At 38.2% G+C, this 24,462-nt stretch overlaps 1 protein-coding gene across 1 annotated transcript in view; it reads right to left on the reverse strand.

The window, feature by feature from the left end:
- Positions 1 to 10,119: 10,119 nt before the first annotated feature.
- Positions 10,120 to 24,462, reverse strand: part of LOC120414006 (lachesin) — a 278,358-nt gene continuing 264,015 nt past the window's right edge. Inside the window, exons 7-8 of the mRNA XM_052710920.1 lie at positions 18,402 to 18,461; positions 10,120 to 10,744 (exon numbers count right to left, since the gene is read on the reverse strand). Coding sequence (XP_052566880.1) covers positions 10,608 to 10,744; positions 18,402 to 18,461 — 197 coding nt within the window. The 3' untranslated portion in view covers positions 10,120 to 10,607. The remainder of the gene's footprint in view (positions 10,745 to 18,401; positions 18,462 to 24,462) is intronic.

Raw genomic sequence — 24,462 nt, forward strand, 5'->3', positions numbered from 1 at the left:
CTCTTTGTCGGTCATGTACACGGTGTGTGTTTTCCTCCTTACTGCAGCATTTTTGGCGCCACTTTGGCCACGTTTATTTACAGTGCTGTAAGCTTTCCAGGCATTTCGCGGGAAATGTGGAAATTCGCGTGAACGCTTTTGGAGCCAAACGGGAGCTTCGAAGTGCAGTGTGTTGCAACGCGCATGATGTCACACTTGGAATTTGTTTATTTTGCCTGAGCAAATTTGGTAATCTTTTGTTCTTGAACTAGAATGTAGTTTGTTGATTAGTCAGATTGAAAGCATAAATGAAACTAAACTCCAATGAGATCAAGTTTTGTTCATTTTTTGTATTATTTTATAATCATAGGATTATGGAGGAGCTCGATTATGGTACATAAACCATAAACATTTCAAAACATTTATCCTTCAGAAAAATTATAAATTTTTCTGTGAACATTTTTGCACGCTATGAGATAAGTGTTTTTTTGCAGGTAAAAAGTGTTGAAAAAAGTTCACTAGAAATTGAATAGAAATATAAAAGTCTCCAAAGAAAAAATATATCTAGTTCAAAAACATGCGAAAGCCAAATAAGTAACTAAAACATCGGAGGAAATTAGTTCTGTTGTTGTTTATTTTCTTATTTTTTTTTTTCACTAAAAAATCTTGAATATCACATTTTGTTTTGAACTTTTGTCTCCCAGCTCTGTTTGAACATAAATTTCAAAATTATTTTTTTTATTTTAATGAAATAAGGCAGAAATAAGACATGATCCATTTATGTCAATGCCAAAAATTTGCCACCACAAAAACAAAGAAATCGTGAAAAAAAAACATTTCTTATAAAGTTTTAGGTCAGTGACCATCAGCAGCACCTTTTTCAATTATAAGATGAAATGAATAATTGTTTGTCATTACTTAGTTGTGGAAACTGCGGCAATACTTTTATATTGTTATTCAATATTTTGAATGAGGAAAACAGCAATTTTATAACGAACTGTTAAAAATTTTCCTTGCAGATCCAAATTTCAGGATTTTTAATTGCTTTGAAACCACGAGCAACAATCTTTTCAAACTAAAAGTATTTTGATTCTGAAATGGGTTTCTGAAGAAAATGTGATTTTATCAAATTTCTCAAATTGAGATTTTGTAGGCTGCATGCAATCATATCTTCAGCAAAAAAATCAAACATTGAAATATTTATTTGGACATAATTTAAGCTAGCAGGGTTCCTTTCTTTAGAGCTTTAGAGCAGATTATTTTTGATTATATAGAATAGGAAAGCCACAAAATTTGGATGAAACATTGTTAGTTTTTGTTCCTTTTTAACATAAATATTTGTCAAAGGCTCTTCGAAACTTTTTCTTTCAATATTCGACCAACAACAATTGTTTGTTTGCAACACAAATTTAGTATTTTTTTATTTTAATTTAAATAATCTTAAAATTCTGAGTGAAATAACTTGATAACCTTTATGAAAAGCTTCAAATTACTCTTTTTGTTACGAAAAGTCATCAAAATGGTACGCTGATACTATTACGACAACAAATCTAGCACCGCAACAAATATTTCAGTAAAACCCGATGATTAATCATAACAGACACAAAATTAATGTTCACTTGCCCTTGCAAAACTAAAAAAAAATAATTCCCATCCCAACGAAGAAAATATTCTTTGGAAAAAGTTTCATATATTATATATGAATTTATATCTAATAAAAGTCGAGCTCTGACACATTTAGTAAAAAATAATAAAATTTCTGCAAGATTAATCAGTGACTTTTCTTAATAAATATTCTTAAAAAAAAAATAACTTAAAACAATAAGAAGCACCGTCAACTGGAACGAATTGGGACTGCAGACTGAATAGGGACAACACGTTTAAGAGCACCGTAAACTGGGGTCAATCGGGACACATGGGGCGAATTGGGACAGCAGTTTTTACCATGTTGGAGCACAATATTTTGATTTTTCTGGTTGGTTTCGGTTAGAACAGATTCAGGCCAACAAAATGTATACATCCATATCCAAATTTAAAAGCTTTAAGTGCTCTAAAATCTGCTGTCCCTATTCAGACTGTAGTCCCGATTCACCCCAGATTACGGCACTTAAAAGCTTCACATTTTACAATTAATATTATACAAATTTCTGCATTTTTATATAACCCAATCTTATTCTCTAGACGCGATGTCATTTCAAAGTGTAAAATCGACTACATTTTTTCATAAATTGAAAAAAAAAATCTTAGGTCAGTTACTAAACTAAACAAATGAGAAATTTGTTGTGTGTATTTAAACAGGATTCATAAATATCTACAAATTTCTAGGCGTTTTGCTGTTGAGCAAATTGCACAATAAATTAAGAATATTGTTAAAAAAATATACTAAAGCTTGTTTATTTAATATTATACATTTTTTCCGGTGGCGATACTTAAACCTAAATTTATGCGTATTATTTATTGTTGGCAAACTTTGCTATACATAAATTTCAATGTGATTTATTTCGAATTAAAAAAATAATATGTAGAAACCTTTTGTTGCTAACAATTCTGTTTGCAAATTAATCTGAAATTTTCAAGAAGTTTATGGTAGTATGACTACCATAACTAATTATACTAACTATACTCAAAAGAAAAGAAGAAATACCCTTAGAAATCATTATAAAACTAAATCTTCTAATGAAATTGACTGACGAACCATGCTAACCAAACTGATTATGGTTAATTTGAAATGTGTCAACTATCAACAAATTGGGCTCAGTGTGCAGATTAAAGATAATTTTATCACACAAAAAAAAACATCACCTCATCTGAAAGCCAAAATCTCGAATAATAGTGATTCAAATTGACTTCCCTCAATCCACCACCATAAAGCAACCAAAAATTAATAATCAATCAGCCGACATCAGTGATCAACCACCAGCCAGCCAGCCACCGAAAAACCATCAGTGAGTGGCTGGGAAAAGCTGAACAAAAAAAAAAACTTACATTTTCAAAGAACGCCTTTTTGCTCCGAGAGCTGCATTCAATTTGCCTGGCAGCCCACCCCACCATCAATGGACGTGAGGTGTCATTAATTTCCACAACGTGCACTTTTCAGCAAGCCTTGCCTTTTTGCGCGGGGCTCAGCTTTTTCTCTCTCAAACTCCAAAGTCGTTCCTTTCGGGCGCCTTTCCATCATTCCCGCGCACACATTTCCCGGCGCCCTGAGCAACATTAGCTCGTTCTGAGGGATCGCTTTTTTCTTCTTCTTCTTCTTCGTTTTACGCTTTTTCAGTGCGCTTTTTCCTCATTTCCCTGGGTGCAGAAGGAGGAAACAATTTTCCGGATTTTCCTCGTGATGCGCTTTTCCTACACACTTCTTCTTTCTAGTCTGTGTTTTCCTTGCTCTTTCTACCGTTTTGTGCCTTTTCTAGGGAGGTTCTTGAACTGAGGTGGAAATGAGAATTGCTTAGTGTTTTGAGTAGATTGAGTAAACTTATTCTTGTACAGTTGAAAAAACATAAATTTACTTTTGAAATATTTAACTAGCCATCCCGACTCATCTTTTATTCATGAAAATATAATAGATCTTTTTTTCTGAGATTTTTGAAAATCAACTCTAAATTTTCTTAAGGTCAAAAGTTCAAAGACACTCATTTAAATCAATTTGGCTGATTTTAGCGCGACGTAAATATTCGAACTTTTGTAATATTCGAAAATCTGTAACTTTTGAAGGAATTTTCTGATCGTTTTAGTATTTTAGGATGACTATTCAGAAAAAATAGGTAGTTGGAAAGTTTTTTTTTTATTATCATAGCATATTTCCCAAAAATCTATTTTTTTCGTAGGAGACAAAAAACCGCGTGATTTAAGCAATGGAAAAGAATGGACTTATTTGTTTTTGCTAAAATAGAAATTGTAAAAATAATTTAAGCTTCAGTTTTAAAATGTGTAATCAAGTTTGCAATCAACAAGTACTTTACAGATGTTTTTAAAATATAACCACTGAAGGGTGCACAGTAGGGTGCCCAGAAAAAATGACCCCCTGCTCCACAAGTGGAAAAAGTTTTTTTGGTTTATTTTAAGCATCTGTGTAAATTTTGAGCGAAATTGGATGAGATTAACCCATTGATACCCGAGCCTAAAGTTGGTGAAAAAAATTATTTTCATACAAAAATGACTTTTTTAAATCGTTAATAACTTTTCAGGTTCAAGTTTTACAGCTTTGGTATGTTCTATAAAGTTGTAGAGCGTTGAATTTCCAATAATAATCTCACTTTTGAGAATATTTGGATGGAAGTAGCGTACCGTGCAGACCAAACCGTAAGAAAGTTGGGTTTTCCATACATTTTTTCGATTTTTCCCATACAAACTTCACCTTCGAGTATCAATGGGAAAATGTTGACTGATTTTGCTCATATTTGGCACAGAGTCCTTAAATAGCTCAAGGAACAATATTCAGCTTGTGGAGCGAGGTTTTGAGAAAAAAAGTCCCATATTCTGGGCACCCTAGTGCACAGCAACCAAAAAAGTTGTTGTATTCTTATTCTCAAATTGTCAAACTTACGGACCCAATCCTGCAACAATCTGATTGTAAAAATAAACAAACTTTGGTGTTAATTACTTTGTAGACAGTACTTTAGGGGATGCGTCCATCATCCGGAATGGATAATCATTATTCTTTTTGCATTTTAGGTGTTTTAAAATATCCTTGACTGAAAGAGGTTGCAAAACACAAGCAAAACACCCAAAATGCCAAAATTAAAAATTATGTTTATATGACCATTTAAAAAAGCTTTAGATATTTGAGAACAATATGCAAAAAAAAAAATCTCATTTTCAATAACGAACCACAACAATGCTTGGTTATTTTGATAAGAAATTGGTCTATATTACAAAAATAACAAAAATTAAAATCTTATCATTAAAAAAAACTCAAGAGTTTAACAAAACTTCATCATTGACTGATTTTCGACCAAATTGCCGTTTGTAACAAGATAGCACACAAGCAACAACAAACGATTTAATAAATAGAAACGCAAATGATAACTTTTTTTTATTATTATTTCGCGATAACTCATGATAACTTTAGAACTTGAGAGAACAACTGTAAAAAAACCCTGCAAACTTAACGAAATTTCAAACTGAACATTTTTGTTATATATTTTAAAAATCCTTTCTGCTCCACGATTTTTACAGCTGGGTACAGCAAAAGGGCAGATTTTTTTTTTTGTTTTCTGACGAAAAATACATTTTTTGGGAACTCTAAGTATGTCAACTTTCAATTTTTACACAATTTTTGTTAATCATCACTGCTAACCATTCCAAAATACAAATTTTTTCAATATTCCAAGATATTCTTAAAAATGGACAAAAATTACGTGTTTGGACAAAGTCTTACGCATATCGAAGATACTTTCTGTCAATAAATGCCACGAAGTTTATTTTTCAAATTTGATTTTAAAAACCATTTTAAACATTTGTGGTCGTACAATGGGTCATTGTGCTCAGAATATCATAATATCAGAAATCTAAGCTTAATTTTAGGATCCAAATGATTCAATCTGTTAAAAACGAACATCAACCCATGAAAATGCACGTCTATTTTCATTCCTTAATTTTGCTGTCATTGGTATTTTGTCGCTCGAGAATTTGTGAATTTTTAAGTTAAAACCCCATTTTATGCAGATCTCAATGGCTCCCTTTTGACCTTTTGACCATCACAGATCCCAAAATTTGATTTCAGTCTTGAGATATTTATTTAAAACTGAAAAAAAACTACGCGCAATGCTGTCACATGTTTTATGAAAGTATTTTTCATCGTGTCGTGCTATCCCGACATACTATAAAATTTATGTAAGTGCGAAAACTGGCCAAAGGTCAGAATTCGTTTGACCCACCTACATGCCCGACTACGGTTCTAAACTAAATTCAACCAAACTTCGGGACAATGCTCAGAATGGTTAGCCTTGTTATTGTTTACATTGCTTGCTCTTGTTTTTTTTTTTTGTTCATTCAAGGTCGAACCATCGAACAATATTTTTTGACAAAGAACTTTGTCCTAAGGGCACTGTCTACGGGTGTCAATCCAAAATTTCGCGAAGCGAAAGTGTAACGATTTGTGTCGTCTTTCAAATGCTTATATCTTCCCCCCCATTCAAACAATCTTTATGTTTTACCCACCAAACGAAAGAGGAAGTCTTAAAGTACAAGTAGACTACCTCGTAAAGTTGATAAAACTTTGTTGAAGTACTTAAAAGTTAAGACGAAAATAAAAAATCAGACCGGTGTAATCCCGGTCGCTGATTGGTTGAGCGCAACCTTTCCCGAACACATTAATCAGATTCAAGTATCTAGCACTTAGCAAATTTTGCTCTCTGCCACTGCTTCGAAAGCGTCGAGCCGTCACAGCCAAGCGAGGTTATAAAAGAGCGCCGCACCGCCGGTCGAAGCTCAAACAAGTCCGAAGCTTTGCACGAGGAGGATCGAGAAGCAGCAGCAGCACAGCAGAGCCGCCGAGAGGAAGGAGAGAATTGTTCTGGAAAGAGAGGCAGAGCAGGCGCTGGAGGGAAAATTGCCGGCAACTTGGAGTGTCATCATCGCATGCTTTATCAACGTCATAGGACGTTAAAATGGCCCTTTTCAGAGCCAATTCACACGAAAGAGTATTCTTTAAAAATCTGGTTGGGTACGGTAGTGAGTGTTTGTGTGTGCGGAAGGGAAATCGAGAGGCAAGTTTGGTTCTTGAAAGAGCATCGAATTACGCATACACACAAACGCGGGCTGGAGAGCTTCATTTGTGTGCATCTGGTTTCTGCAGTGCAGCTACCTGTCGCCCTACACGAGTTTGCTCACACCTAGTGGCCACAATTCGGAGGGGCCCGAGTCCCCGGGGGGTGTTCTGATGAGGAAACATTTGCCGAACCATAAGAGTTGGGGCAATATAGGTATCAAACTTTATGGTTTTTGATACTGGACATGAAATTTGACATTTCGGCAGTAGTGACCACTATGTGAAGTGGCCGAAGGCCCCGCGGATGTTCCGAAGGGAGGACATTTTCCGAACCATAAGAGTTGGAGCAATATGGGTATCAAACTTTAGGGTTTTTGATACTGGACATGAAATTTGACATTTCGGCAGTAGTGGCCACTATGCGAAGTGGCCGAAGGCCCCGCGGATGTTCCGAAGGGAGGACATTTTCCGAACCATAAGAGTTGGAGCAATATGAGTATCAAACTTTAGGGTTTTTGATACTGGACATGAAATTTGACATTTCGGCAGTAGTGGCCACTATGCGGGGCCCGTGTGGATCAATCGGACCTCGCACTGGACTCACAATCCAGAGGTCGCCGGTTCGAATCCCGCGGCGGGCGCTATAAAATTCTTTGTGCAAATATGGGTATTCGGCGCCGTCGCTCCGTGCCATACTTTCATACACTTAGGAGCCCAGGGCGGCGAAGTCCTTGTAGATAAAAGGAAGACACTAGTGGTTGGTACTAGCAATGGTGGCCGACAGCTATAAAGTCAACTTCGATTCGGCCACTATGCGAAGTGGCCGAGGGCCCCGCGGATGTCCCGAAGGGAGGACATTTTCCGAACCATAAGAGTTGGAGCAATATGGGTATCAAACTTTAGGGTTTTTGATACTGGACATGAAATTTGACCTTTCGGCAGTAGTGGCCGCAATGCGGAGTGGCCGGAGGCCCCGCGGATGTTCCGACGGGGGACATTTGCCGAACCATAAGAGTTTGGGCAATATGGGTATCAAACTTTATGGTTTTGATACTGGACATGAAAAGTTGCATTTGGCCATTATCTAAAGCTAAGCAGTAAAAATAAATTGAAGTAATAAATAGATTGCTGCGATGCAATATTTTTGTGCCACTGCGAAAATCTGTTTCTGGAAATTTAATAAATAAATATAAATAAATAACTACAATCCAGAGGTCGCCGGTTCGAATCCCGCGGCGGGCGCTCTAAAATTCTTTGTGCAAATATGGGTATTCGGCGCCGTCGCTCCGTGCCATACTTTCATACACTTAGGAGCCCAGGGCGGCGAAGTCCTTGTAGATAAAAAGGAAGACACTAGTGGTTGGTACTAGCAATAGTGCCCGACAGCTATAAAGTCAACTTCGTTTTTTTTATATAAATAAATAAATAAATATTTTGTAATCAATTAGAACCCTGAAAAGGGCAGTTTTAATGTTTGCTGTTAAAATTTACTTTCCTGCCGCCGATTGCTTGCAACAGCCTTGCAAAAACATTTCCGCATCTTGGTAACTTTCGAGTGGTGAGTGAAAGTCGATTGATTTCACCTTGAATTCTATTTCCGTCCCCTTAGTTTGATAGGACGTAATTATATGGGAATCATGGGGAAATTTGGACCGGACATTCCTTGGGACATTCTAATCGAAAATTTCAACAATCATCTTGCAAAGTTCTTTGTCATACTGGTCATGTGTAACATAACCACCTGCACCTTTTTTTCTCAGGACGTCAAAAAGCGACGTGCGACAAGATAGCATGACATACATTTTTATTTGGGCGTCCAATTTTCCCGGGTTTCTTAATTTCCCGGGAAACGGGAAAAATATTTTTGGAATCCCGGGAATTTAATCAACTACAAATTTTAATTTCAATATGATTTTTTTTATTTGCGATTCAAATTACATAAGTTTTTATGAAATTTTTTCTTTTATATTTTTTTATATGACATGAGTAAAACAGCTTAATTTTTTTATATATGTCTAAAAGACAAAAAACGACAACAAATAAAAAGATACCAGTCAATGTAAAATTTTAGATAAGTTTTGAATGCATTTGTTTTATATAAAACATATTTTACAAATTAACGTCAAGTTACTTCCGCCAATCGCAGGAAAATCGGAACTAAAGTCTAAATAGGTACAGGAGATTTTAGAGCAATACATTTGGAGGTCCGTGTACTTTTTGTTTTGTTCTGTTCCTGTTTTAACCGAAGTCATCCAAAATATTATGCACCATTTTTGCTTAAAAGCTGTCTTTATTCGTTATTTGTCCTTATTTGCCCCAGATGCCGGTGCTTGATTAAAAATTATTAAATATGAGATTTTTTTTCAAATTTAAATCGTAAATATACGTTATATAAAAAAAAAGAGAGAAAATTTAAAGTGCTAGGCATTTTGCAGACCTGTTAAATAAAATTATAATAATTTTACCTAATATGCCAAATAAATGCTGATATTTGCCGAATACAAATTTTAATGCATTTTATCGATTACTTAGTATTCAAATGTTCATCTAATTAAATGTTTCTTATCGATTACTTAGTATTCAACTGTTCTTCTATTTCCACAACCAAATCTGAATTTCCAGACCAAAATATGATTATTATTTTTTTTCGGGAATTCCCGGGACAAATTATAGAAAATCCCAGGATTCGGGAATTCCCGGTTTTGGAAAAATTCCGGTAATTCCCGAGATGGACGCACTAATATTAATTCAAATTACATTCTCTGTAAAATTGTTTGGAAATATAATTGATTTTGCAGACTTTTAATTTGTGTTTATGAATAATTAAATTAAATAATCAATTATTAAATTTCAATTATACGCTCAAGATCCTCCCTAGCAGAATCACCATCTATTTGCACGACCCCTTCGTCTAGCCCAGTGCGCTTATCCGGGTCTTGCAATAACAAACTTTATTGCATTTTGATGGATGCATTATAATCAAAGTTGATTCAGACTTTCATCATTCAACACCATTATAAAGCTTTAAAAATTTCCCTCTCTCATCTAGCAGCGAACTGTAACTATGGCGCTTCTGAAAGCTTCATGGGAGTATGTGTACGCGCGAAAGAGACGTCAAAGCTCTTCCGTCGCACTCACACCACCACAACAGCAGCCGTGTGATGGCGCTCTCTGGTTGGCAATTTTATAATCCTTTAAAATCCTCTTGTTTGACTTTCTCCTCTTCTCCCTTCCCCAGTACTTAATTTTCAGTCTACAATTTCCAGCTGATTATGCATGATGATTTTTACTTAACTTTTTTCCGCCTTTTGAGAGCTTTTTTTTTCGTTGATGTGTCTGTGAGTTTGAGTGTTTGCGATTCGTTTTTTGATAGATGGGCTTATAAGCTTTTCAGTTTCTTTTGTTTCTTAACCTGTCTTCTGTGTGTGTATGGTATAAGCAGTATCTATGTTTAGTCGTTAAAATTTACATTCGATCTTGCGGATTACAATCGATTCGTTTTTCTTTTGTTTTTGTTTGTGTAACATTCTACAAGCAGCTTTTCGTTTCACTTTGATTTACGCACAGAGAAGGAGAATGGATTCAATAGTTTGGTTTTGTGTTTTGGATTTTTCTTCCGTTATCAATTAGCTATCATGTATTGTTATTATCTTAAATTCAGTTTTTTTCTTCTTTTTTCTTCGCCATTATTGTAGCAAAAGTAGCTCAGCTGTGATTTTCACACTCTCAATCATACTCACACTCGATTTCTCACCTTAATTTGGCCGATTGCACACATACACATCTTCACACATTCACACACATACAAACACACTTGCCGTGCCGTGCCATTTACTGCCCCGACAGTGGCGCTGACTTATGCTAACACCATCCTCGTCGTCGTCGTCCTGTTTGGGTGCCGGTGGTGGTGGTGCTGTCATCTGTTGGCCGAGCCCAGTGTTACCAATATCGAGGAGGCCAGCAGTACGAGCAGCACCGACAGCCAAGGCCGGCGACCGGACACTAATGAATTGGCACTCGAGTTGCCCCGACCTCGGGCGGCCTCCGCCAGACCTGTGAAGCAAGCAAGGAGAGTGTAAATTAGAGGACTGAAACTGAGCTGGAGTAGGAATGGTAAACGGGCACCAGGTTTAGGTTTCAGCACTGTGTCATCTATTATTGAGACTGATTTAGCAGAGGCAATATTGTACACTTGAACACATAAAAATGTATTTCAAAAACTTTTACTTGGCCTTCTATTTTTAAACAAGTATTATTTTAGTTTTTTTTTTTGGAATATGGCCGTTGCAAATATTTTTTGAAGTTTATGTCCCACGGTTCTGACCAAAGTCGAGGAAGGGAGGGGGGAAAAGGCAAAAAAAATAAAAAAATTAAAAAATTGAAATTACAAGCCTAGGTTTCAACATTTGGATGTAAAAAGTGTTTTGAAATGCATTTTACACGCACCCAGTTGCTTTCCAATTATCAGTTTTCAAAATATCGAGGTTCCGACATTTCGTTGGACTGTACATTGGTATTTCATAAAAATTTTAAATGTTTTCAAAGGAGTTCAAACAAGCTAAATATGATTATAAACGCAGGAAAATGTATTTGAACTGGTTTTCAGTTGATTAAACTTTAATTTTCATTAAAATTTTGAAGTTTTTCGAAAAAATGTTTCTTTTGCCCCTCAATTATTCAGGCCGTCTTTGAAGGGGGGGCGACATAAACTTTGAAAAATATTTGCAACGGCCTAAACATTGAAAAAAAAATTGCATCAGCCTTAATTTTGTAGAAAAGATTTGTAAAATTACTCAGTTTAACAGATTTGCATGAGCCTAATTGGCAAACACAAATTTTAAATGCTTTAAATGCAGGAAAATGCATTTCAAAATTATTGTATGTTGATTGTAGGTCTATTGTCATAAAAGTATTATTTTTGTTTGCAAATATATTTTTTGCGACATAAGCTTTGTAAAATAATTGCATCGGCAATTTTTCTGTAAAAAAACTCAAACAATCAGTTTAACAGATTTAAGCATTAAAGATTAGTTTAAAATTTGCGTTTGGAAGAAATATCATCTGAACATCCAGCAGCACAACAAATTGAAGAGAGTTTCAAACAATTGAAGGTTTTTTTTTATATCACTGAAAGTCTACAATATTCCCAAAATTGAAAAAAAAAATATTCTAACCCGCCTAAAAACATGTTTTTTGGCACTCATTGTAATTATCCAACTCGGAAACCTCGCTGAAAAAATTTAAAACTAGTAAAAATTGTAAAATGTAAAAAATGAACGCCCAATTCAATAAAAGTTCGAATTTTTTTATTATTATTTATTAAATTGGTTTTCAACAAATCACTGAAAAAAATAAAATCCGAAAAAGACGAGCATTTTTTTTTAAATTGAAGAATTGGACCTTTCGTCGATTCCTCGAAAAAAAAAAAAAAACTTTGAGGCCTATTGTCAGACACAAGCTTCTATGAGTCGTGTGGTGTTCGTGGGGGAGATCAGTAGGCGAATCGACGCGCGAGAATCCGCGAGAAAGTGCTAGAAGTTTCTTGAATTCATTGAAAGGGTGTGTCGCGTGGTTTTCAACAAATCACTGAAAAAAATAAAATCCGAAAAAGACGAGCATTTTTTTTTAAATTGAAGAATTGGACCTTTCGTCGATTCCTCGAAAAAAAAAAAAAAACTTTGAGGCCTATTGTCAGACACAAGCTTCTATGAGTCGTGTGGTGTTCGTGGGGGAGATCAGTAGGTGAATCGACGCGCGAGAATTCGAGAGAAAGTGCTAGAAGATGTGTCGCGTGGCCTTGAGAGTTTGGCCCTCAGTCGTGTGGTGTTCGTGGGGGAGATCAGTAGGTGAATCGACGCGCGAGAATTCGAGAGAAAGTGCTAGAAGATGTGTCGCGTGGCCTTGAGAGTTTGGCCCTCAGTCGTGTGGTGTTCGTGGGGGAGATCAGAAGGCGAATCGACGCGCGAGAACCCGAGAGAAAGTGCTAGAAGATGTGTCGCGTGGCCTTGCGAATCTGGCCCTCAGTCGTGTGGTGTTCGTGGGGGAGATCAGTAGGCGAATCGACGCGCGAGAATTCGAGAGAAAGTGCTAGAAGTTTCTTGAATTCATTGAAAGGGTGTGTCGCGTGGCCTTGCGAGTCTGGCCTTCAGTCGTATGGTGTTCGTGGGGGAGATCAGTAGGCGAATCGACGCGCGAGAATTCGAGAGAAAGTGCTAGAAGTTTCTTGAATTCATTGAAAGGGTGTGTCGCGTGGCCTTGCGAATCTGGCCCTCAGTCGTGTGGTGTTCGTGGGGGAGATCAGAAGGCGAATCGACGCGCGAGAACCCGAGAGAAAGTGCTAGAAGATGTGTCGCGTGGCCTTGCGAATCTGGCCCTCAGTCGTGTGGTGTTCGTGGGGGAGATCAGTAGGCGAATCGACGCGCGAGAATCCGCGAGAAAGTGCTAGAAGTTTCTTGAATTCATTGAAAGGGTGTGTCGCGTGGCCTTGCGAGTCTGGCCCTCAGTCGTGTGGTGTTCGTGGGGGAGATCAGTAGGTGAATCGACGCGCGAGAATTCGAGAGAAAGTGCTAGAAGATGTGTCGCGTGGCCTTGAGAGTTTGGCCCTCAGTCGTGTGGTGTTCGTGGGGGAGATCAGAAGGCGAATCGACGCGCGAGAACCCGAGAGAAAGTGCTAGAAGATGTGTCGCGTGGCCTTGCGAATCTGGCCCTCAGTCGTGTGGTGTTCGTGGGGGAGATCAGTAGGCGAATCGACGCGCGAGAATTCGAGAGAAAGTGCTAGAAGTTTCTTGAATTCATTGAAAGGGTGTGTCGCGTGGCCTTGCGAGTCTGGCCTTCAGTCGTATGGTGTTCGTGGGGGAGATCAGTAGGCGAATCGACGCGCGAGAATTCGAGAGAAAGTGCTAGAAGTTTCTTGAATTCATTGAAAGGGTGTGTCGCGTGGCCTTGCGAATCTGGCCCTCAGTCGTGTGGTGTTCGTGGGGGAGATCAGAAGGCGAATCGACGCGCGAGAACCCGAGAGAAAGTGCTAGAAGATGTGTCGCGTGGCCTTGCGAATCTGGCCCTCAGTCGTGTGGTGTTCGTGGGGGAGATCAGTAGGCGAATCGACGCGCGAGAATCCGCGAGAAAGTGCTAGAAGTTTCTTGAATTCATTGAAAGGGTGTGTCGCGTGGCCTTGCGAGTCTGGCCCTCAGTCGTGTGGTGTTCGTGGGGGAGATCAGTAGGTGAATCGACGCGCGAGAATTCGAGAGAAAGTGCTAGAAGATGTGTCGCGTGGCCTTGAGAGTTTGGCCCTCAGTCGTGTGGTGTTCGTGGGGGAGATCAGAAGGCGAATCGACGCGCGAGAACCCGAGAGAAAGTGCTAGAAGATGTGTCGCGTGGCCTTGCGAATCTGGCCCTCAGTCGTGTGGTGTTCGTGGGGGAGATCAGTAGGCGAATCGACGCGCGAGAATTCGAGAGAAAGTGCTAGAAGTTTCTTGAATTCATTGAAAGGGTGTGTCGCGTGGCCTTGCGAGTCTGGCCTTCAGTCGTATGGTGTTCGTGGGGGAGATCAGTAGGCGAATCGACGCGCGAGAATTCGAGAGAAAGTGCTAGAAGTTTCTTGAATTCATTGAAAGGGTGTGTCGCGTGGCCTTGCGAATCTGGCCCTCAGTCGTGTGGTGTTCGTGGGGGAGATCAGAAGGCGAATCGACGCGCGAGAACCCGAGAGAAAGTGCTAGAAGATGTGTCGCGTGGCCTTGCGAATCTGGCCCTCAGTCGTGTGGTGTTCGTGGGGGAGATCAGTAGGCGAATCGACGCGCGAGAATCCGCGAGAAAGTGCTAGAAGTTTCTTGAATTCATTGAAAGGGTGTGTCGCGTGGCCTTGCGAGTCTGGCCCTCAGTCGTGTGGTGTTCGTGGGGGAGATCAGTAGGTGAATCGACGCGCGAGAATTCGAGAGAAAGTGCTAGAAGATGTGTCGCGTGGCCTTGAGAGTTTGGCCCTCAGTCGTGTGGTGTTCGTGGGGGAGATCAGAAGGCGAATCGACGCGCGAGAACCCGAGAGAAAGTGCTAGAAGATGTGTCGCGTGGCCTTGCGAATCTGGCCCTCAGTCGTGTGGTGTTCGTGGGGGAGATCAGTAGGCGAATCGACGCGCGAGAATCCGCGAGAAAGTGCTAGAAGTTTCTTGAATTCATTGAAAGGGTGTGTCGCGTGGCCTTGCGAGTCTGGCCCTCAGTCGTGTGGTGTTCGTGGGGGAGATCAGTAGGCGAATCGACGCGCGAGAATTCGAGAGAAAGTGCTAGAAGATGTGTCGCGTGGCCTTGAGAGTTTGGCCCTCAGTCGTGTGGTGTTCGTGGGGGAGATCAGAAGGCGAATCGACGCGCGAGAACCCGAGAGAAAGTGCTAGAAGATGTGTCGCGTGGCCTTGCGAATCTGGCCCTCAGTCGTGTGGTGTTCGTGGGGGAGATCAGTAGGCGAATCGACGCGCGAGAATTCGAGAGAAAGTGCTAGAAGTTTCTTGAATTCATTGAAAGGGTGTGTCGCGTGGCCTTGCGAGTCTGGCCTTCAGTCGTATGGTGTTCGTGGGGGAGATCAGTAGGCGAATCGACGCGCGAGAATTCGAGAGAAAGTGCTAGAAGTTTCTTGAATTCATTGAAAGGGTGTGTCGCGTGGCCTTGCGAGTCTGGCCTTCAGTCGTATGGTGTTCGTGGGGGAGATCAGTAGGCGAATCGACGCGCGAGAATTCGAGAGAAAGTGCTAGAAGATGTGTCGCGTGGCCTTGAGAGTTTGGCCCTCAGTCGTGTGGTGTTCGTGGGGGAGATCAGTAGGCGAATCGACGCGCGAGAATCCGAGAGAAAGTGCTAGAAGATGTGTCGCGTGGCCTTGCGAATCTGGCCCTCAGTCGTGTGGTGTTCGTGGGGGAGATCAGTAGGCGAATCGACGCGCGAGAATTCGAGAGAAAGTGCTAGAAGTTTCTTGAATTCATTGAAAGGGTGTGTCGCGTGGCCTTGCGAATCTGGCCCTCAGTCGTGTGGTGTTCGTGGGGGAGATCAGTTGGCGAATCGACGCGCGAGAGTCCGCGGCAAAGTAGTGAAGTTTCTTGAATTTATTGATAGAAGGCTTCGCGTCGTCGTGGATATATTGTCTTACTGTTTTTGAGCCGGTTGTTTGCGGTCCGGACTGGATAAATTCGTGGTTAAGTTGGTTGTAAAGAAGTCGTGCGCGAAGAACTTCCTGATATCGATTGAAACAATTCGGTGTATCAGCACTATTAGAGGTTTGCATGATAACGAATAATATGTTACTAAAAAATTAATTTTGTTTTGAAAGCCCTTCCCATAGCATCGATGCTCGGATGGCACGCCGACGGTAAGAACAAAAAAATACGGGATTGAGAATATAATTAAGTCCTTTTCAAATCGTCGAAGCTCGGAAGGCAACGATTATGTTTCACTTTCTGGTCATATCATCTACCAATAATAAATCCGGATCTATTTTAAATTGTACGTCACCGAATAATGCGTTAATTCAAATTTCATTTCGTTTTGAAAGTCCATCCCAAAGCATCGTTGCTCGGATGGCACGGCGGCGGTTTGAAGTAAAAAATACGCGAATGATAAGTCCTTCTCATAGCGCCGTAACTCAGAAGGCAACGATTATGGTTCACATTCTGGTCATATCATCTACCAAGATGAATCCTGACCTTCCCTTTCCTTCCCCTACTAACACAATTCCCCCACTTCCCGTGATGCTTGAAGGAGATGCTGTGGATTCAACGGTCTCACGCGGTGTCAACAGGTATAGAGCGACAAACTCTGTGTCTGATGAGTCTGCAACTTCAACTATCGGACTAACATTCCTACCTTTGTTGAACTGCATCTCCTTGGGGGGGGCGCCGGTATTGACTTAAAGCAGAGATCTTCAGGGGTTATACAGTGAGGATGATTAGCTCCCACTACTCATCTGTTGGTTCATTGTGTAACTTCAGCTGATCCGTCAATAACGGAGTAGCAGCTCATTGGCAGTCAACCATGCTCATGCTCATGCTCATGCTCATGCTTGTCAGACACAAGCTTCTATGTCTAGACACTGTCAAAACATTACTACTATTTTCTAAGCAAACTTTGACTTTTCATTCATGTTTTTTAAGTCTAATTAACGTGAAGACTTCCATCATTGCCATGAGTTTTCGTATGATGGTTTTAAATTTTGCTTCCCTGACAATATTTTGAAAAAAATCCTTTTACAAGTTGTTTAGAATACTGCCCTACACATGCTGATACTTTTTGGTAACGATTATCCCTTTCCTTGTAAAGTTATGGAAATCGTCATTCGTCATTGATTGCCAACTAGGACGTCAATTACTGTACCATAAAATTATAAAAATTTTGAAACGCATTTGATTTAGATCAAAAATTCCTTCAGTGGCTTCAAGATCAATTGAAATTGTGCGAAGCCATATTTTTTTAAATGTGACATTGCAAAAATCGTCGAAAATGGTGATAGCCCCGTATTTCACTTCAAACCATAGCTAGAGGTCCCACCAAAAACGTTCTAGACTCTCTGGCTGTCGATCTTCTCGATATCAATAAGCTGATAACTTCTTCTCTCGACGGTCCCTTCAATATCGACAACGAGAGAGTTCACTGTATTTTGATTTTGAAAGTCGTAATTTTTAATTGGCAACATGTTGCAGTAAAAAAAAATATTTTTTTTTTGCAGACAATAAGGGATTTTGGGAACTTTGCCTTTTTATTTTCTAAAATGTTTGTGTCTTTGCACTTAAATGACAAAAAAAAACTGTAAAAGGCTTTTTTGTGAATCCGGTAACTACGATTTAAAGTGAAATAAGGTGCAATTTGATCGCTTTTTTTGTATGTTACATGTCAAAATATGGTATTTTCAATGCAAACAGGCAATTTTCCAGCAAATCGCAGATCGAGCGTTTACAAAGATTTTTGATAATTTTTCGTTTGTATGAAAAAAATGTTTCTGAGGCAAATATTGAGGATTTCAGAGATTTTGCAACAATCGTGAAAGTTATAGAAAGCTCTCCAACAAAGTGCACACCTCAAACTACAGCAGGAAAAAACTATCTAAGACACATTCCCTAGTTTGAAACTGATCTAAAGTGGTCGAAAGCAACAAATCTCAGTCGAGACTCGCACCACTCTAGACGAGCGGGGGAGAAGGGGTATGATTTTCAGTTTGCAAATATTTTGTGTGCAGTTATTATATGCACTGGTGGAGAATTTGGTGCAAACTTTGCAATATATAAGCCAATTCATATTCAATTAAGGCAAATGAATACGTGTCAATAAATCAGCAGTCATCAATATTTATCAATAATTTTGTACCATTCGAAAATAGTTAACAGAAAACTCCCTTCAATTAAGCTTCATCCTTTGATCTGTTGTGGATCTGCAAATGAAACGAGTTTCAAAGGTCCAATTCGATCGCTGCAGCTCAATTACGGCATTGTCAATTAAAACAAAAGTCAACTATGCAATTTCAATTATGTCCCTTAATGCAGCAACAAAAAAGTACCTCGTTCAGAGTCAATGTCGACATCAGATTTTTTTCCCAAGAAGCAGTTCATACAACTGATAGGATTGAGAAAAAAAAACAACAAAAGCGAGTTCCTCTGAAAGGGCTCCAGCTCCCTTCTGGCAACACTGACAACAGGGAAAAATTTATCCCTCCGACTGTCTGTCTGCAACATCTCATCTCACATACCTCCAATTATATTTAATTGATCGTCGCTTGTTTGCACTCCACCCGGATGAATTTTTATTTCTGAAATGAGAGAAGCAGAGAAAAACGATAGAAAAAATGAGAAAAAGCACGAGATCATGCCACGCCAACGGGACGAAGACAATGGGAAAATTGTCAAACAAATCATTTCCACCGGAGAACAAAAGGAATCTGTGGGGAGGGGGAGGGTGAGGAAATCAAAAGTTTTGTGTATTTGTCAGGATCGGAATCAACAGTGGCACGGCAGTACAACCAAAGAGAGAGATTTTAATAGAGTGGTTTGAACGGATATTGGGAATGGTCTTATTATTTCAATAATTAATTTGTATTTACTTATTCACGGATAGAAGTTTCGTCGAAAAATTTCTGTTCCTAATTTGTTGATTTAGGATTCGCTAGTAAACTGTTTTTCTTCTTTTTTTTTGTAGACTTAGCTCAAATTTCTCAATGTGATCTTTACAAAAATTCTAAGGATTAACTGAAAAAGTCCTGATATTTTTTTAAGTGTTAAGTGTTTGTTTTATTTTGGCAATTATTTTTAGTAATAAACAAAAAGTGAAAATAAAGTTTTGTTCATTTTAATATGTAAGTATTTTAAGTATTTTATGAACTTTAAGTCGTTATAGGTAAAAAAATGAAAAAAAATTGCATCATGTTAAGACACTGGTCGTTACACTGTTCTTACCTTTTTTATTAAACTTCACCATACTTCGGTAAACATTATCAAAAAATAAGAAGTTTTGTTTTTGTAATTTGAATTTATGATTTTATTTTAAAAATCAGCTCTAAACAATTTATTTAGCCGAAAATATTGTTGGTCCAACCAAAAGAAATCAAATAACTAGCTAGCTTTTTTGTTAGCAAAATCAATCGGTTTTTTAGCTAGATTAACCGGTTTTAAAAATTTGAGCTTAAGTTGTCAAATCCAGATTTTTCAAGGAATTTTCAGCTTTAACTTATTGCTGATAAGTTTCGAACAAGTCAAAATGGCATCAACCCATAGTTCTTCCAGCAGCTGATAGCTTCATTCCCACAACAAGTCCCGCCACCCTTTGATTGAGTTGTACCATTCCAATTCACATCGGAAATGACAACGGCAATCAAACAAGATGATGCTGATGATGTTGTCCTCTGGCATTTCTTGTCCCGGAATGCCTGGCCCAGAACAAGAGGAACGACCGGAAGCTGATGGTGCGAAAAAAAATGCCGGCCCGATCCGAGCCGAGCTCAAAACGAGCGGGAAAATTATAAATGAATTGATTGAATGAATGGAAGTGATTGTTTGTGTTTGGATGAAAAATCTAATTAGTTCAGCCCTTTTGTGCTCGTCGTCCGGCGCTCGGGAACGGGGCTTTGTTTCCCAGACAGACAGTCAGACAAACGGACCGAACGCACAACGACGACGACGATGAGAGCAGGACGTCGAGGCAGACAGCACCGGATGTTGGAAAATCTACCGCCTTTCGATGGGTGGAATTCTCGGACTTGCGAGTTTACATTCATCATGTTCTGGCATTCGACGGCAAACAGACCATCACTGAATCCACTCCAGAACCGGAAAAGTGATCTCAATCAAAGAATGGTGGGTGGGAAAGTGGGGAGGACTGTGGGTGGTTGGTTGGGAGTAAAGGAGTTCAGTATTAAATAAAGTCAAGCTTAAGAGCCGAAAAAATATACTGATGAAAATTTAAGGTATTTTTCAAGTTGAGTCGAGAGTTAATACCTTCCAACAAGGCCTGAATGGGTTGTACAAATTCTAAGCATTGACCCGAAATAAAAACAGATATCCAGAGTCCGGTGCCGGACCAACTCGTTCAAATTCTGCAGTAACCAGATGCCTATTTTGTTTCGTTTGCTACAATTACCACTTCAGGACGCAGCTGTTCTTAGAAAACGTTTATTGCACTCTTGCAAGAATCTAGACGTGCATCCTGTACGGTTGCACAGTGTTCTACAAAACGAATCCCACCATTTACATTTTTTTTTCTCACGAAAACTGCTAGCCGGCAGCAACGGCCAGGTCTGTTCACATGAAGCTGGAACTCAATTACTTGCACTTGCTGCAAACTCAATGCAGCGCAAACTGCTTTGGGACGCACACATAGGTACGTTTATTACAGTCTAGTGTTTGGTGCTTATTTTATTTGCTGTGGAAACGAAAAAGTTCTATCCACCTCGCATTCATGGTTGTAAGAGCGTGTTGTGTGCAAAAGAATTTGTTTTAAAAATGATTACCATTTTTTTGTGAAAAAATACTCTAAGAAGTATTTTTGGTTCCTAATGGTGGGAAAAATTCCTAAAGAATTCCGAAAAACGTATTTTCATCAAAAATAATAAAAACACAGCAAAAAATCCGATGGTAAAATCGCATGCACTTCACTTTCGTAAAAAAAACTTAATATTACACACTGCATGAACAACTTTTGTATACAACAATTCCCCACGAAAACAGCATGATTCGAATTTTTTTTTCTGAGGGTTCCTTGCACCCTAATCAGATATCATATCCTTAGCTACTTTACTATTTAAAACAGGTTATGTATTTTAATTTTAAATGTTTTTTTTTATTTTTCTTTCTATACGAATTTAAAAAAAATCATATCTTATAAGAGTGAACGAATATGAACCACCCTAGGTCATCTAAGACCACCCTAGTTGCCATAAAAACCAGGGTCGACCACGTTTGTCCACAAACCAATTTTACCTGCATTTGAGCTCACTAAGAGCAGTTTTGATACTGATTAATGCGATATTCATGTAAATTTTCTCATAGAGCATGGTACAAAATCTCATAAAATGACCAATTTTAAATCGCTGTAACATGGGTTTAAGAAAAACCCTTTTGAGATGTTATATTCATATTAAAGAAGAAGTTTTAAGCTTTCAGATGCACCGCGGAGCGTATTTTTTTGTGTCCCCCTCGAAAAGATACAAACATTTGAAAAAGGCCTTTTAAAAACTTTAAAAACTCTGTAGCTTTTTACCAAAATGACCTAGCGACTTCGTTGACATTTCAAAAGACGCGTATTTTTATGCTCTAAATATGTCCCCAAGACACCAAAATTGCCAAAAATAATACAAAAAAGATACGCAATAAAAACACTTTTTTGATGGGCCACCCTACTGCTTTTCATATAAAATGCTGTAGAATGATCAGATTAAGAGAAAGAGATTTGGTGTCTTGGACAAAGTTGTTTGAAATGGCTAGTACTACAATACTGCCGAAGAAAGTATACCTCTATCTCATCTAGAAGAGAAGATAGTTTTTGAAAATATTAGAAATTTTTGGACCACCCTAATATCGTTTTGCCCAAAAGATGTAGAATTTCATTTTTAACAAATGCTTCTTAGACACCGAAGCTCGAAAATGCATCCCTGAAGCGGAAATAAATTATTCCTGCTAAATTTGCGTTTCCGACCACTGTGCCTTGGCAGAAATAAATAGACCCGTATTTTTTTGTTTGGCCATTAGAGTGACCTACGCCGTGTTTGGGTGGTCCGAAAATGGCAATTTTCGTCGATTTTTGCAAAAACCACATTTAAAAAAAATCATAACTCCGCACCATTTCAACCGATTTTAGCTGTCTTGGGTGCAATTGAAAGGGTATTAGATAGACTTTTAAGGAAAAATAGTTAAAAATTAAAAGTTAAAAGAGCCTATGTCTGAAAATATTTTTATCAGATTCCTCGGAAAATTTTACATCACATATTTTTTAGTTATCGCAGTTTTAGTGAAAAAAGTTGACTTTTTGCCGTTTTAGAAATTTTCCAGTTTTTGCGCGCGGCGCGTCTAAAAACCCAGTTTTTTTTTCAAAAAATCGTATCTTGGAATATTGAAAACATAACTTCACCAATGTTTTATATGTAATGTAAGATTATCCGAGGAATCTTATAAAAATATTTTCAGCAATAGGCTATTTGGTCCCGAGACCTTCAAGGAGCATTTTAAGTTTTCATTTGACCTTTTCAAATGTCAGGCTAGATATTTGAAACCTTTAACTATTTTTCCTTAAAAGCCTGTCTAATACCCTTTCGTTTGCACTCAAGACAGCTAAAATCGGTTGAAATGATGCGGAGTTATGATTTTTTTTTTATGTGGTTTTTGCAAAAATTGACGAAAATTGCAATTTTTCGGACCACCCTAACACGGCGTAAGTCACCCTAATGGGCAAACAAAAAAATACAGGTCTAATTATTTCGACCAAGGAACCCATAGAATTTTTTTGAAGAAAACTTTTTTTTCAAATCATGCTGTTTTCGTGGGAAATTGCTGTATACTAGGCCGTCCCAAAAAAAAATTAAAAGTTGTCAAATCTTTGGTGCTCACCCCTAGAATGATAGATTAGGATGTCAGGAACAATGTTTCCATTCAACAAAAAAATCCCAAAAATGGTTTACAGCTCGCGCGCAGAGCTTGAATGAAAAAAGTGCATTTTTCGAGTATTTTTCAGAAATGCGCGTAACAATCATACTAAAGTCATTCAAATTTGGTCGCCTTGGGCTTCAAGTTATAATTTAATGTCCCCTGAACAAATTCCTGTACAGACATAGTCCATAAAAGCTTGTTTTTAGGCATGGCAGGGTGTTTTAGGGAGAAAAAATTGATTTTTTAGCTTAACATTTTTAAAATCACTCCCCAAAACGTTCCAAAAAATTTTGCAGCCAAAAATAATGCTTTAAGCTCATAGGAAATTTTACGGAGATCATTTAGCTTTTTTAACATTCAATTTATGGCCACGCAAAGCCAAGATATTTGCATTTTAGTGAACAAAAAGTAACGAATTTTCAAAAAATTTAGTATGTAGGCGTTTTTAGCATAACACATTGGCTACTATGATTACTGACCGTGGTAGAGAAGTATTCTAAGTACCTAAAAGAACTTTTCATAATTTTTTTAAAAGTTTCAAAAGTTAGTTAACTATAGTTAAGAAAATGTTGATGAAAGGCATTATTTTAAACTTCTCAAAGTGTCATGATTTTCTCAATGAACATGATTTTGAATCGGAAAACGGAATGCATTTTCGGATTCTTTGGACAATTTTCCACTAGGAGAATAGGCAATTTCAGTTGAACAAAATTCATGCAAAATGTGAAAACTTGTGATTCGTGCTTCGAATTCAGTTTAAAATGCAATATTTATTGATAATTTTATAAACAAAATTAGTGTTAACAAATTTCAGGCAATATTCCGAATTTTATCAATTATACCTTAAATTTATGTGTATTTTTTTAAACAGCTTATAAACTTAGTTAACTTAATATAAACATTGTTTTTTTTCTTAACAACTATATCATCTATTTAGTGATGGTACATTTAACGTACAAATAAAGATTAAACATCTTAACGGTGCACATCAACCAGAGCTTTTACAGTAGCGTGGCTCACGGATATATGAAAAAGACAAAAGTGTTCAATTTCGAACGCCTCGACCGGAATTTTGTAGCAATATGGCCCCAGAACATAACCTGAAATTTTGAGCGTATTTGGTTAAGGTTTAGTATTTCCACCATTGACCTGAAGTTAGTATGGAACTTCTAAAAATTTACTATGGGAAATTTTCACTTTTAACCTCTTCATAGAGAAAGTTTCCCAAAACCCAATCAAAATTTCCTATTCTCAGGTTTCTTATAGTTTTTGATCCGGGGAACAACTTTGTAGAACATTGCAAAGCGCTAGTAATTGATCCCGAAAAGATACAGGATATTTTTTGGAGTACGGAAACAAAATTCAACGTTCTCTAAAAATTTGTCTGTATCTTTCCGGGATTAATTTCTAGCGCTTTGCGATGTTCTACAAAGTTGTTCCCCGGATCAAAACCTATAAGAAACCTCTATTCTGAAAAAAATCATACGGCATAGGAAAACTTTCTCGAAGAAGAGTTAAAAAGTTGAAAATAAATAAATTAAATTTATTGAAATTTCTTTATAACTTCAGATTAAGAGTGGAACAACTAAACATTAACAAAATGCGCTCAAAATTTCAGGCTAGCTTCTGCGGTTATAATGCTACAAAATTTCGGTCGAGGCGTTCGAAATTGAACAC

The sequence above is a fragment of the Culex pipiens genome, chromosome 3, assembly GCF_016801865.2.
Source record: "Culex pipiens pallens isolate TS chromosome 3, TS_CPP_V2, whole genome shotgun sequence".
Classification (NCBI taxonomy): domain Eukaryota; kingdom Metazoa; phylum Arthropoda; class Insecta; order Diptera; family Culicidae; genus Culex; species Culex pipiens.